Source organism: Trachinotus anak, unplaced genomic scaffold, assembly GCF_046630095.1.
Source record: "Trachinotus anak isolate AG129_WGS33_773 ecotype Australia unplaced genomic scaffold, CSIRO_AGI_Tana_v1 ptg000005l, whole genome shotgun sequence".
In the NCBI taxonomy this organism is placed as follows: domain Eukaryota; kingdom Metazoa; phylum Chordata; class Actinopteri; order Carangiformes; family Carangidae; genus Trachinotus; species Trachinotus anak.
The window spans coordinates 2,533,606-2,545,279 of NW_027273856.1; the positions used below are offsets into that span (position 1 = coordinate 2,533,606).

At 39.3% G+C, this 11,674-nt stretch overlaps 1 protein-coding gene across 1 annotated transcript; it reads left to right on the forward strand.

The window, feature by feature from the left end:
- Positions 1–3,808: 3,808 nt before the first annotated feature.
- Positions 3,809–6,332, forward strand: LOC139621323 (DNA damage-inducible transcript 4-like protein). The gene is made up of 3 exons (XM_071477741.1): positions 3,809–3,963; positions 4,087–4,236; positions 4,807–6,332. The coding sequence occupies exons 2-3, from the start codon at positions 4,146–4,148 to the stop codon at positions 5,295–5,297; spliced, it is 582 nt and encodes a 193-aa protein (XP_071333842.1). The 5' UTR covers positions 3,809–3,963; positions 4,087–4,145; the 3' UTR covers positions 5,298–6,332.
- The last annotated feature ends 5,342 nt before the right edge of the window (positions 6,333–11,674 follow it).

The following is an 11,674-nucleotide window of genomic DNA, read 5'->3' on the forward strand; positions in this document are numbered from 1 at the left end:
CTTTAAAGCAGCAGTCTCTCTAGAGAATGTGCTTCAGAAAATGAATGGAGGTCATTTCCACACATCAAATCTCTAAATGTTTGCAGCAGTAAAAATGCACTTTATAACACAGTGGAAATCGCTCCCCTAGTAGTGTTGCAATGGAGGGAAAACAGAACTTGACTTAATTGAAATTTCTATCAGATTGTGTTGAATTCATAAATGACACAATATTAGGACTAAATAAAAGCTAAAGCTTTATATTTTGGAGTAGATGCTGTGCCTTAATGGTGTTTGTCCAGGAAGAAGAGTCCATTGGTTTTAGGTGGCCTTTGGTCTATTCGGTTACTCATCTATGCCAAAATTACACAATGTTCGCAGCTACCACTGACATGTCAGAATATTGCTGTCAAATGATTCCAACTACCATTACATATGCATTAAAGCAGGTGTTAACTAGGTTTTTATATGTTTGTAGGGGCATTTATACAAAATGTTTCCAAATATCAAATGCTCCTTTTTGAAAAGAAATGGGTTGATTATGATTTTGGCATTACTGGATACTTGAAGGTCATTTCATAGCGTCTGAGGTCTGTGGGGACCTCATCTGGAGAGTGCAAGAAACTAGAAGAGGAGATGTGAATAACAGAAAGAAACAGAATATAATTTATCTGAGTAAATGATGACCAGGTGCTCTTTCTAACAAAGGAAAATAATCTTATCCAGTCCCCCCCCCCCCCCCCCCCCTTCCCCCATTTTCTTACTCAAGGGACCATATTTCTTTACTCAAAGACGTAGCTGTGTGCAAGACCAGCAGGACTACTCCTCCACGTGCAACCAGCTATCTTTCATAAGAAATGCAACTCAGCAAAAAGGCTGCTGTTGTTAAATTTCATGGGGGAGGGCACTGGGTGCAACACACAGCATGTTTCGCTGATCAGAGAATGACACCAGCCTGGCATACCAGGCGACTTGACAGGGGATAAAAGAAGGTTCATCTGAACTGCGACGGATTAGTAACCTGAAACACAACATCTTTTTGCCTCATTCAGGGAAACAGGAGTTGGCACATGGAACAAATTCACAAGTAGATTTTGGTTATCTCGCCTTACCAACAGGGAGTGAAGGTCACAAACAGAGGTGCTTCTCATTACAGGCCCAGTCTCTGCTCCTTTGTCTTTAAAGGTCATGGCAAAAGAGAAAGATCGACTTAAGTTTTATTTAACAAGTGAAATCCTGCTGAGATTACAACTATTTATCAAGCTCTGGACAGTGTGACAGCAGCCACAGACAGATGGAGCTGCACATAAATGAAAGTTAATATAGAGGCACTGGAAACATTATAAGCACTGACAACAAATGGATTGATCTTGCTAAGAGCTGACAGTTGCTGTAAACACATTCGGTCTCCTGAGGTTTGAGCTGCAGAGTATCATTTCATGCACGTGTTAAAAGAGTGTTTTGCCTATTTGCAAGATAGCATATTGTTTCCTAAATGCTTTTCTTTTTTATGAATCTGCTGCAGACTTTCACTTGCTAACATTGCTCATGCATGGAGTAATTTTGCTCTCACAACTTAATTTAGTCATTTCATTGCCCTGAAATTACTGCTTTGAGTGTATGCATCCACTATAGTCTGCACAATTAACCCACATTGCTGCAAAGTATGACAGCATCTACAGATAAGAGTTGGATACTGTAGGGACAGATGTCAGGTACTTTGTCTTCTATGAATAGCTTTTTAACAAAATTTTTGTTACAGAAAATGCATTTTGAATATGAGTCTAAAATATTTCATTCAAATGTTCAGATTTACTCACTAGATGTAAACTTCTCCCTTGCTATTTTTCCCAGCTTTACCTCATTGACCTGCATACAACAGATGTCATTTTAAACGCTTACTGATTCTATTTCCTGCTTGTTAAGTTTTTATGATGCAGTGTAAAATGTAAGCTACTGGGTCTGAAAGAAAGCATTCTCAGCAACTGTACTGACCTTGTTTATTCAACATAAATTTAGGTCAAAACCTCATTAAAACCACTGCTGCAGTTAAAGTACTGACATTGTCAATAGCACGGTATAGAAACTTTTTTGTCTTTGTAATCACTTGCATTACTTTCTAATAAAATGGTAAAGGTCAGATAGAGGCACATAATCACTTTAGTCAGTTGACTGCATATTGGGATAATTTGCAAAATAAAGTTATTACAGCAAAAAGAACAGTTATTCATAAATTAATAAAAGCATGTCGACAGTTGTCAAACCATTCTTATATATTTTTCTTTCTTCTTGACACTTAAACCCTGCTAAGATTACTTTCCCCTCTGCACACACCATGGTAAAATGTGTCAAATAGCCTGAATGCTTTACTTATATATTATTACTCTTTTTTTTTTTTTTTTTTAATGAATTTAAGAGCCTGCATCTACAAAGGCTGTAACACTAGCTAAAACATGTGACTTTTTTCCTGAGACATATCTAGTTCTCCCCATGTGACTGGAGCAGAGCTCTCTCTCTCTCTCTCTCTCTCTCTCTCTCTCTCTCTCCCACTGGATTCCATTACCCTTTAGCCAGCAGAGCTCTGCTGGAGATAAGACAGGCAGATCCAGTTACTGGCAGATTTCTGTTGAGACAGTGTATGATGAGGGATAAACTGCTGACGAGCTGAACAACTGTGCTTAGTGTTTTACCTGCCAAATGTACACACACGCATACACATACAAATACAGTAAGATGAGATATCTCCTTCCTCATGTGAAAGACCTCCAGATAGGCTGGGAATTGGCCACAGATGTCTGTTTTTATTTGTTTTAGACTTCCATGAGGGAACATTTTTTGCTTATTTTGCACATAATTACATCCCTGTGGGAGGTGAAACCCACTCAGAATAGATTTCATCCTTGAATTTCTATTCTTCTATGCTTCATTTTGCTGCAGACCCTTGACCCTGGATCTGTATGTGAAGGTTCAAAAGCAATGTCCCTCTGGTACTGCTTCTTATTTCAAGCCCAGTACCTTGTTTGAATGTGTTAATTCTGCTGAAAGTACTACCGTTGGCTCAGCTTTAAAAATGTAGATTGTCCTTTTCAACAATCATGGAATAAAGGCAAAATTTCACATATGAGGTTAGGCGTTTAGTTTTTCTGTGGAGGGTTTCTTTCATCAGTAAGGCTGAAACGTGTTTTTGAGGTTTCTGTCTAATAATAGCCTCATGGATATCTGCAACACATGGCAATAAACATTTTAACTTTTTTAAGTGTTTTTCTTATCATCTCTATTATTACTGCATGGTTGCACTTCCAAAATTTGCTGATTTGTGTGCTGAAATTACTTAGAGACCTCAGATTGAAATGTTTCTTTGGCCATCAGCACACAAAATCCAAACAAATGACACCTTTCTGTGACCTAAATATTTAAGCTATTGCAAGACCATATATGTGTAATTGGATTATTTTGAATGATGGTGCTGAATACTGACTTAGTATATAAGACTTAGGATTTGTGTGTTAGTCCACATTCTTTGTTTAGTTTTGGCCAACTTGATGTTGTGTACATTGTAAAATGTGACTAATTTTAACCCCTGTGTAGAAATAAGGAAAAGCAGAGTTCATGTGAATTAAACCCACAACCAAGTGCTAAGCTTCCCTTCACAGGCTACAGTCAGCATGTTTCCCTGTCCGTGTAGCAACACAAATATTCTCTCCAAGTATTGGTCAATTATTTAATTTAAAGGCCACTTGGGAGCCAATCAGGGAAGAGCTGAGGCCACGTCGAGAGATGTGCCCTGATTGGTCAAACCCTCGGGTCAGCTGAGTAGGAGGAAGGTATAAATACCCCTCAGAAGTTTGCCTGGTGCAGTGTGTTTGTGTGTCTGTGTGTGTGTTGGCGTGCAGGTGTGGGAGGACAGAAGCGGCGTGCGTGTGAATTTATTTATGAGAAATCTTCTAAATTAATTTTTTTTTTTTGCACTAAATAATATTTAAGGTAAGTCATTTCATATTCGTGTCCTGCTGAGCGTATGTTGACTCTGTGAGGCATCTGCGTCCTTAATGAGCCACCTGTGTGTCACCTCGGCCGCTGCTCTGACGCTGCTACGTCGTTTTTCAGGGAGCTTTGCTAAAAGCCCAGGAAAACAGCCCGCTCCCGGAGAAAGCAGGACTGCCACCATGGTTGCCACAAGCACATTAAAGACCAAAAGCAGCGACTGTATTTCGGATTTGGCTGACCGAAGATATGACCAGGCTTACATTGAGAAAGGTAGGCTTACTAGCTTTTTCTGTAGGGTTTTTTTTTTTTGTCTGTATGGCTAACCCGCTAGTTGCTGGATACTTCTGGTTGTGTGCTTGTTTATCCCTGTGTGGTGCATGGCTGCAGCAGTGGAGGAGGGAGGGGGGGAGTCAACAGAGGATGAAGTCATCCCTCTAGCCTGTCTGCACAACAGCAACATGCGTTCAACAGCAAATCTAACAGCCTCTTTTTCTGTCCAAACCTAAGTCATTGTGCTGCAAAATCTGTATTGGGGGTGGTTTTATTCCTGCCTTAAGGTTGAGGTCATTTCAGCAGTCAGTCTGTGAGGTTTCTGTCTTTTTCCCTTTGTGAGAGGTTTGACACGTCCATACACAGAAACCAGAAGGGATGCAAAAGCTGCATCCCCTCAACCACTGATGAATTTGTAGATGAAAACTGGTCAAAACTGACAAACACATTAAATGATTTGTACACGCTGACATCTTGAAATAGCCATTTATTGCCCAGCAGTTAGTTTGTGTATTTAAACATGAAAGCTGGTGTTGGTTTCTAAGATGTACAATTTACATTCTTCCTCAGAACTGGATTTCTGGGATTACTGCTTGGCTGAACCCCAGAGAAATGCAGATGTCGCTGAGGACAGAACCTGTCAACAGCTGGCCAAGATGTTTGAAAACTGCCTGTCACGAGCCAAGAAGACAACGCTGCACTGCTCCTCTGTGCTGGTACCAGAGAAGCTAACGCGGAGAATAGCTCGCGAGGTCCTGCGGCTGGCGTCTTGCGAGCCCTGTGGCCTGCGTGGCTGCGTCCTCTACGTCCACCTGGAGCTGGACAAGGGCTGCAAACGGCTGGAGCGCATCGTTTACGATGCCACCGTGGTGCCCACCTTTGAGTTGACTCTTGTGTTCAAGCAGGATGGCACAGCCTGGCCCAGCCTACGGGACTTCTTCTTTATGGGAACCTGCTTTGCCCCAACTTTCAGGCATGTACTTAAACTGAGTCCAGGTTTCCGGCTTGTCAAGAAAAAACTGTACTCCTCCTCGGCTGGTACCGTGGTAGAGGAGTGCTGAACTATGGGAGGGATTTAAATGGGATATTGGGTTTCCTGTGGGTAAAAGCACTTCTGCCCAAATGTAAATGACACTCCAGTAGTGTCATATTTTCTACAGTGATTTTGTACAAAATGGTTTGTCAGTTCAATTGTTGGTAGCCAGTCAGTCCAGTTTGGAACTTGGGATTTAAAGTTAAAAGCTTTTGCATAAATGAGCCTGATAGTTCTGGGTTTGGCTTCAGTGTTTCTAAAAGTGCATTTTTATCAGCAAAATTGTAATATCCTGGATGTTCTTTTTTTCTTTTTTTTTTTTTTCTTTTTTTTTCTAATAAGATCGTTAATACTCAAACACAATTTTAAATTGTGCATTTTGCAGATGAATGTAAAACTGTTCACATCAACGTGATTGAGGGACATACTGTGGGTACACTTTTGTTAAAGACACTAGCCACTTTGTTGATGCATCTGCGTGTTTCCAGATACACAGAATGTGTTCGGTAACAGTAAACACACCTAAGCTTGAATAGGAGACAGAAATTTTGGGGGCCATATGTAGCTAGTTGTACAATGCTGTATTTAGGGCTACAGATGTTTTTAAGACTGAATGTTTTGTGAAGATGCTGCTGTCTTGGTGTGGACTTCTCACACTAAGGGAATGTGGATGCCTTAAATGTCATAGAAATGTACTCTTTCTTTCACTCAGATCACAGCTAGCCCTATGTGTGTGATTAGTGTAAATGTTTTATTGCATTTTTATTTTTATACCCCTTCCTCATACACACCTTTTTCAATGCAGAACCTTTATAGATTATTAAAAGGATGGTTCACCAAAATGTTAACTTTTATTTGTTTTTATTTGATTTAACTGGGCTGTTGCAAAGAAATTACTGGCTGTCCAGCTAGATTTTTTTTTTTTTTTTTTTTTTTTTTTTTTTTTCTTTCCTTTTCATGAATTCAATTTTTCAAACTTTTTTTTTTTTTGTTGTTGCCATTTGAACTTCTTGTTGAAGGAAACTAGGTCTTGTCTACTGGACAATAAAAGATTTAAACCTTACTTTCATATTTTTAGACTTGATTCTGTGTATGCTATTGAGTCTGAATAATCATGTGGGTTTTTTTTTTGTTTTTTTTTTTTTTTTTTTTTTTTTTTCCCCCAAACAGCACACACAGATCATTACTGTACATATTCTGGAGCTGATACAAGCCTGCTGGAGTGGGCAGGCAACAGTGAGACGATGCAGGCTCTTTTTTTTTTTTAAAGAGGACAAAAGGCACAACAAGAGCTCTTCAAGAATGTGATGTTTATTACACAACTAGTATGAAAAGCTTTGACGTCATGAGGGCCACCAGCTCTTAAAAGTAGAACAATTTAATATGCATTCATAATGTTGGTTAATTGGAAGAATGACCAAAATCTGGTTTTTAAAAAAAAAAAAACATTTCCAATTATAGAGTCTGTAAATACAACAAAACCCCATCAAGAGTGATTCACTTACTGCTCTTGGCACAATTATTTGATCTTACAAGTCCTTTTGCTTATCAGTGTCAAAGTTTTATTTGAGCAGGTTGTTTCCTGCCAAGATTATACAGTAAGTAGCAGCTGGTGCGCGTACTCTGCAGCTTTTCACAAAAGCACAGCAGCTGCTTGTTGTGTGAACCTGCAGAGTTTGTGTGACATTTCTCTCACTCTCTTTAATGGAGATGTCTCCATAGTGATTTTGAGGGCCTCTTGTTTGTGAGGCATTCAAATGAGAGACCACTGAATTAAGGACTTTGACACTTGTGTGGGACATTTGTAGTAATGATATTTGTGCTCAAGACATTTTCTGCAAGTCAGCCTCTCATCTTTGTAAATGCATAGTTGGAGGCTAAAGTAAATAGGCCATTGACAGCGCTGAACTACTTTATCATGATTGTATAAAAGTTTTACCAATGATACAGTCTGCCATTCTTGCACAAACAAGTGAACCGGCTGATGTGGTTACAAGAGATTAATGACAGAAGCACATGATCTTGTGCAAGATGCATTGCTGTCATTGTGAAGGGACAAAGCACCAGTGATCATTTACCCAGTGTCACACGTACGCGGCCTCGCCTGATCCCTTTGCCTTGCTGTGCTAAAGTGGGTCAGCAGTACAAGTTTGCATTGTTGAGCCCATAAAACATGTACAACACTATGAACAACTGTCTGTGCATACTCACTGGTTAACCCTGCTGCTACTGCCTTATACTATACTGAATATCAAAAAATGTTTGTATAAACATGCAACTTTCTTTTCCATATTTATTGATCATTTTGCTGGAAAAAAAAAATTAACTTAACTCAAGTTAGTAAAATAATATATAGTTTATGTAAACTTTCTCTATTGTTTTTTTACATGCTTATTCTGTATGTAGTATTTTTTTTTTTAATTAAATCATACATATCCTGAATCCAAAGAGAAGTAGTTTTTGTTAAGTAACAATGGCACTATGACTGTATGCACAAGGGACAAGTATGACATGTTGAAGAAAAGGTTTATTTATATCTGTTCATCAAGCTGGAGCCAGAAGACGACTAGATTAGCTTTGCATGAAGACTGAAAACAAGGAAAGCAGCTAGCCTGGAAATACAAGTTGCACTTTTAAGGATTGGGCAATGTAGCAGACCATTTCTTTCCGCTGATCAGTGACCTCTTCGGGTGCTGTCATCGCAGTTAGGTTGCCAGAAAATCAGCAGAGACTCGAGAAAGTAATTGTTCTAAATCATCAGGCACAAATGCCCCCATAAAACTTACTTTGTGTGGTTATTGTTTCACCTTTGGACATGGCCAGGCTAGCTGTTTTCGCTTTATGCTAATGCTAAATTAACCGACTGCTGCTTGTACCTTTGCATTCAATGGAGAGACCCAAGAGAGGTATCGATGTCAAAGTGTTCCTTTAAAAACCACTACTTGACTATTTTGCCCAAAATTCCAATTCTATCCATTGATGAGGATCTTTCCCAGTGAGCCCCTTTAAATGTGACATTTACAGTATATCGCATCCTCAGTTTGTGCTGTATGTCCAAAGAAAGGCAGAGACAGCAAATGCTCCTACCAAGGGGCAGACCAATATAATTAATATAGCTTCAAGTCTCATGGAAAAGTACTGAAGGCCTGTTCATGCTGCAGCAACCAAAAGAATCTGAGCTGCACTGTACTGGCTTGGCAGCTCATTCACTGAAGCTCGTGAATCTATTGGTGGTACTTGAGATCCTCAGTGTCAACATGATTCATCTGAAGCCCACACAGTGTGGGGTTTCAATGACATTGCCATCTTGTGGAAAGGGTCCATCCCTGCCACACCTGCAGAGTCAATCACATTGATCAGATCTAAACAGCGCATACTGTAGCCTTGACTGCTGACAGATGTTTACCAGCTCTGAGTCGCCTCGCCATCTCCACGGGGCATCCGAGTCACTAGATAAGCCTGTTTGTTCCCGAGAGATGAGCTGGGCTTGATTTCATGTTTCCTCCTGACCCACGGAATAACCTCTTTCTGGGAAGAAGGAAATCTGATGAACTTGGCCAGAGGGCACATGCATGTCACACTGGGACTGGGCTTATTTTGTGATCTAGATTTGTTTATCTCTCCCGTTCTTTTGTTTATAGGTAAACAAAAATAAATAATACTGTACATGATGTTTTGACTCTGCATTAACATCTTTATGTTAATTCACAAGATACTTCCAGTCAGTCATATCAGACTTTGTTGTATGTTTGTATCTAAAGTTTAAATATATATCTAGTATAGTGTAGAGTATCGATAGTAAAAGGTACAATGGATATAAATAGATATGGAAATAGATCCTTATTTAATCATTCACAAGTCCCGTTTGGCACTGGGTAGAAAACAAGGGCTGATCTTGGATAGTCTATTACTATCCAAGCTGTCCTGTAAGACTGTTAATGATCACATCACACCAGAAAACAGGCCAAAAGTGCAAGACTTTTCTTGATGGAGGTATCATATGAAAGGGCTGGTTATGACCTGACCTTTTTTGAAATACCACAGACTGATTCAGTGTGTCCTAATTTCATTTATTTTATTCTATCAGTCATGGTTAATGGTTGTGAGCCATGTAACAAATGAAAACACTGACTTCCAAACACCAGAGAATGAGATCTCCATCCAGAGAAAGTTGGACTGGAAAGCCGGTCAGGTTGGTAAACATGAGCTTGCTGTTTGCTCTTTACTGACGTTGCATCACATGGCTTCAGCGTATTGAAATTCAAATCTTTCATACACTTGCCTCTTTGCTGCCATTGGAGTTGGCAACATGTAAATCCACTTTGCGTTGCCAAGCAGCACTTAACACCCGAGTATTGAGGGCAACCCAACAAAACACAGGCCCAGTGACGGTGCCCAGAGTATATTTCTGCAGTTATCATTCATCCAACTCGGGAAAACAAACAAATTGTAAGATACTGTAGCATTTTACTAAAGTTTACATGATATGTTAGCATGCTTACACACTAAACTACAGCGAACATGGTAAATAAAGTTACTAAATATCAGCATGTTAGTATTGTTATTGTGAGCATGTTAGCTGGCTTAAGTTAGCATTTAGCTTACAGCACTGCAATGCCTAAATATGGCCTCACAGGGCAGCAGGCATGATTGTAGGCTCTCAGTCTTAAGTGTTATTTGTATCCAGTATGGGGATAATTTTCTTTTTTAATACAATCCATGTCATTTGGTACCAAATGTCTGGCATGAAATGTGCAACCTGCTTGCATATCCTATTAACCATGCACAATGATGTTAAGATGAATAATATCACTATATGTTGCTGTTGAATTGGACTACATTATACTACTGTAATATTTCCTCCCCCTTGTTTACATATATGCAGGTACAGGACCAAAAATATTGAGAGACATTTTTCAATATAATACAGTCCAATTCAACAACATAGAAATGAGCCTCAAAAATTCATAGACCTGACGCAACACATCTCTGACAGGGCGTCAAGAGCATTTGTGAGTAAGACCTTTCAGATGGGTAGTATTTAGACTGGTTATTTCATAATCTTCCCTCATGGCCAGGTGTCCATAAAAGTCACTTCAACACTTTAAATGACACTTTATGAGCTGCTGAACAGCTTGATATTTGAAAGATCACCCATCATCTAAATACAGTGTTAAGCTGTTTGTAAGCACATGATTTAAAAGTGATCACTGGATGTGCTCACAGATTCCTCAAGGTACTGAGTGTAACAGAATGTGTCCTATTTTCTTTGCCATTTCGGTGGCTCAAATATGTTTTGACTCCCAGTTTTGGTTTTACATATAACGTTGAGAACTTCTTGCTCTGATCAGATTACATTAATTTGAGTACGTGTGAGTAGCAAATGGATGAAGATCTTAAATAAACCATTACTACTTCTGTTGAATGAAACAAAATAGCCTTAACAGACACATGACACACAAGTTTAAGAGCAGTGTATTCCTAAAAAAAATGTGGATATTTTGAGATGTTGCTATGCTATTAGCAGCAATGAGGATGAAGTGTTATTTAAGTGTCACTACAGTGTTTATCTGGTGTGTGTGTATGACCTTGGTAGGACACTGGCCTGGAAGGTTTGGAGCTGACAACTCCTCCATAACTAATGCACTGCTGGCATTGGACGTAGATTTCTCTGGCATCTGACAAGTGGGTGTTGTCTCACTTTTGACCTTTTATGGTGGAAGTAGGTCACTGACCGGGTGAAACCACCTTCATGACAATGGTCCCCTTGCATTAATGAAACTGCTCCAATGGGACTGACTGGAAATCTTTGCAAAACCATAATTTTGATGCAGAGATGTGGTGCATGAGATACTTGATGATAAGAAGTGATGAATAGAGCAAGAATCATTCCATTGTTACTGAGTCACCATTAACAGAAGCCCAGTGTATGTACTGTAATGAATCATTAATTTTTAAATGGATCATCTTTTCTGGCTCAAATATACCTCATTGACATTGCACAACCCTGCAAAGCCCAAATAAGCTTCTATTATGGAAAGGGAATACATTGTATAAAGGCTGTATTAAGTGTGTACGCCCAGACAAATCCCACAGGAAACCAGTTTGACCTCTGGGAATGGTCAAAGCTAAATCTTGCCAATCTTGCTGATCGTTTCTCTTGAAATTTCAACTGAATTGCACAGAAATTTAAAAAGTAAAACAGGAAATGCTTTAGGGATGATTGACTATTATTGTCTTGCTTATTCTTTTTAAATAAATGGTTAATTTCATTATGAAGCAGCTGTTACCATGCCATTCCCCTGAATAGCATGATAACGACTCTGTGGAAGCCTTCAGTTTCCACCCTGTTTCTGAAATTTGAAAGTACAAAAAATGGCAATTAGCATGGCTTATTTTACTTGA

Excerpts from the sequence above, each read along its gene's own strand:
- LOC139621323 (XM_071477741.1), top strand. The coding sequence starts at position 4,146 with ATGGTTGCCACAAGCACATTAAAGACCAAAAGCAGCGACTGTATTTCG. Across the intron at positions 4,237-4,806 it reads CCAGGCTTACATTGAGAAAG|AACTGGATTTCTGGGATTAC; the intron begins GTAGGCTTACTA and ends ATTCTTCCTCAG.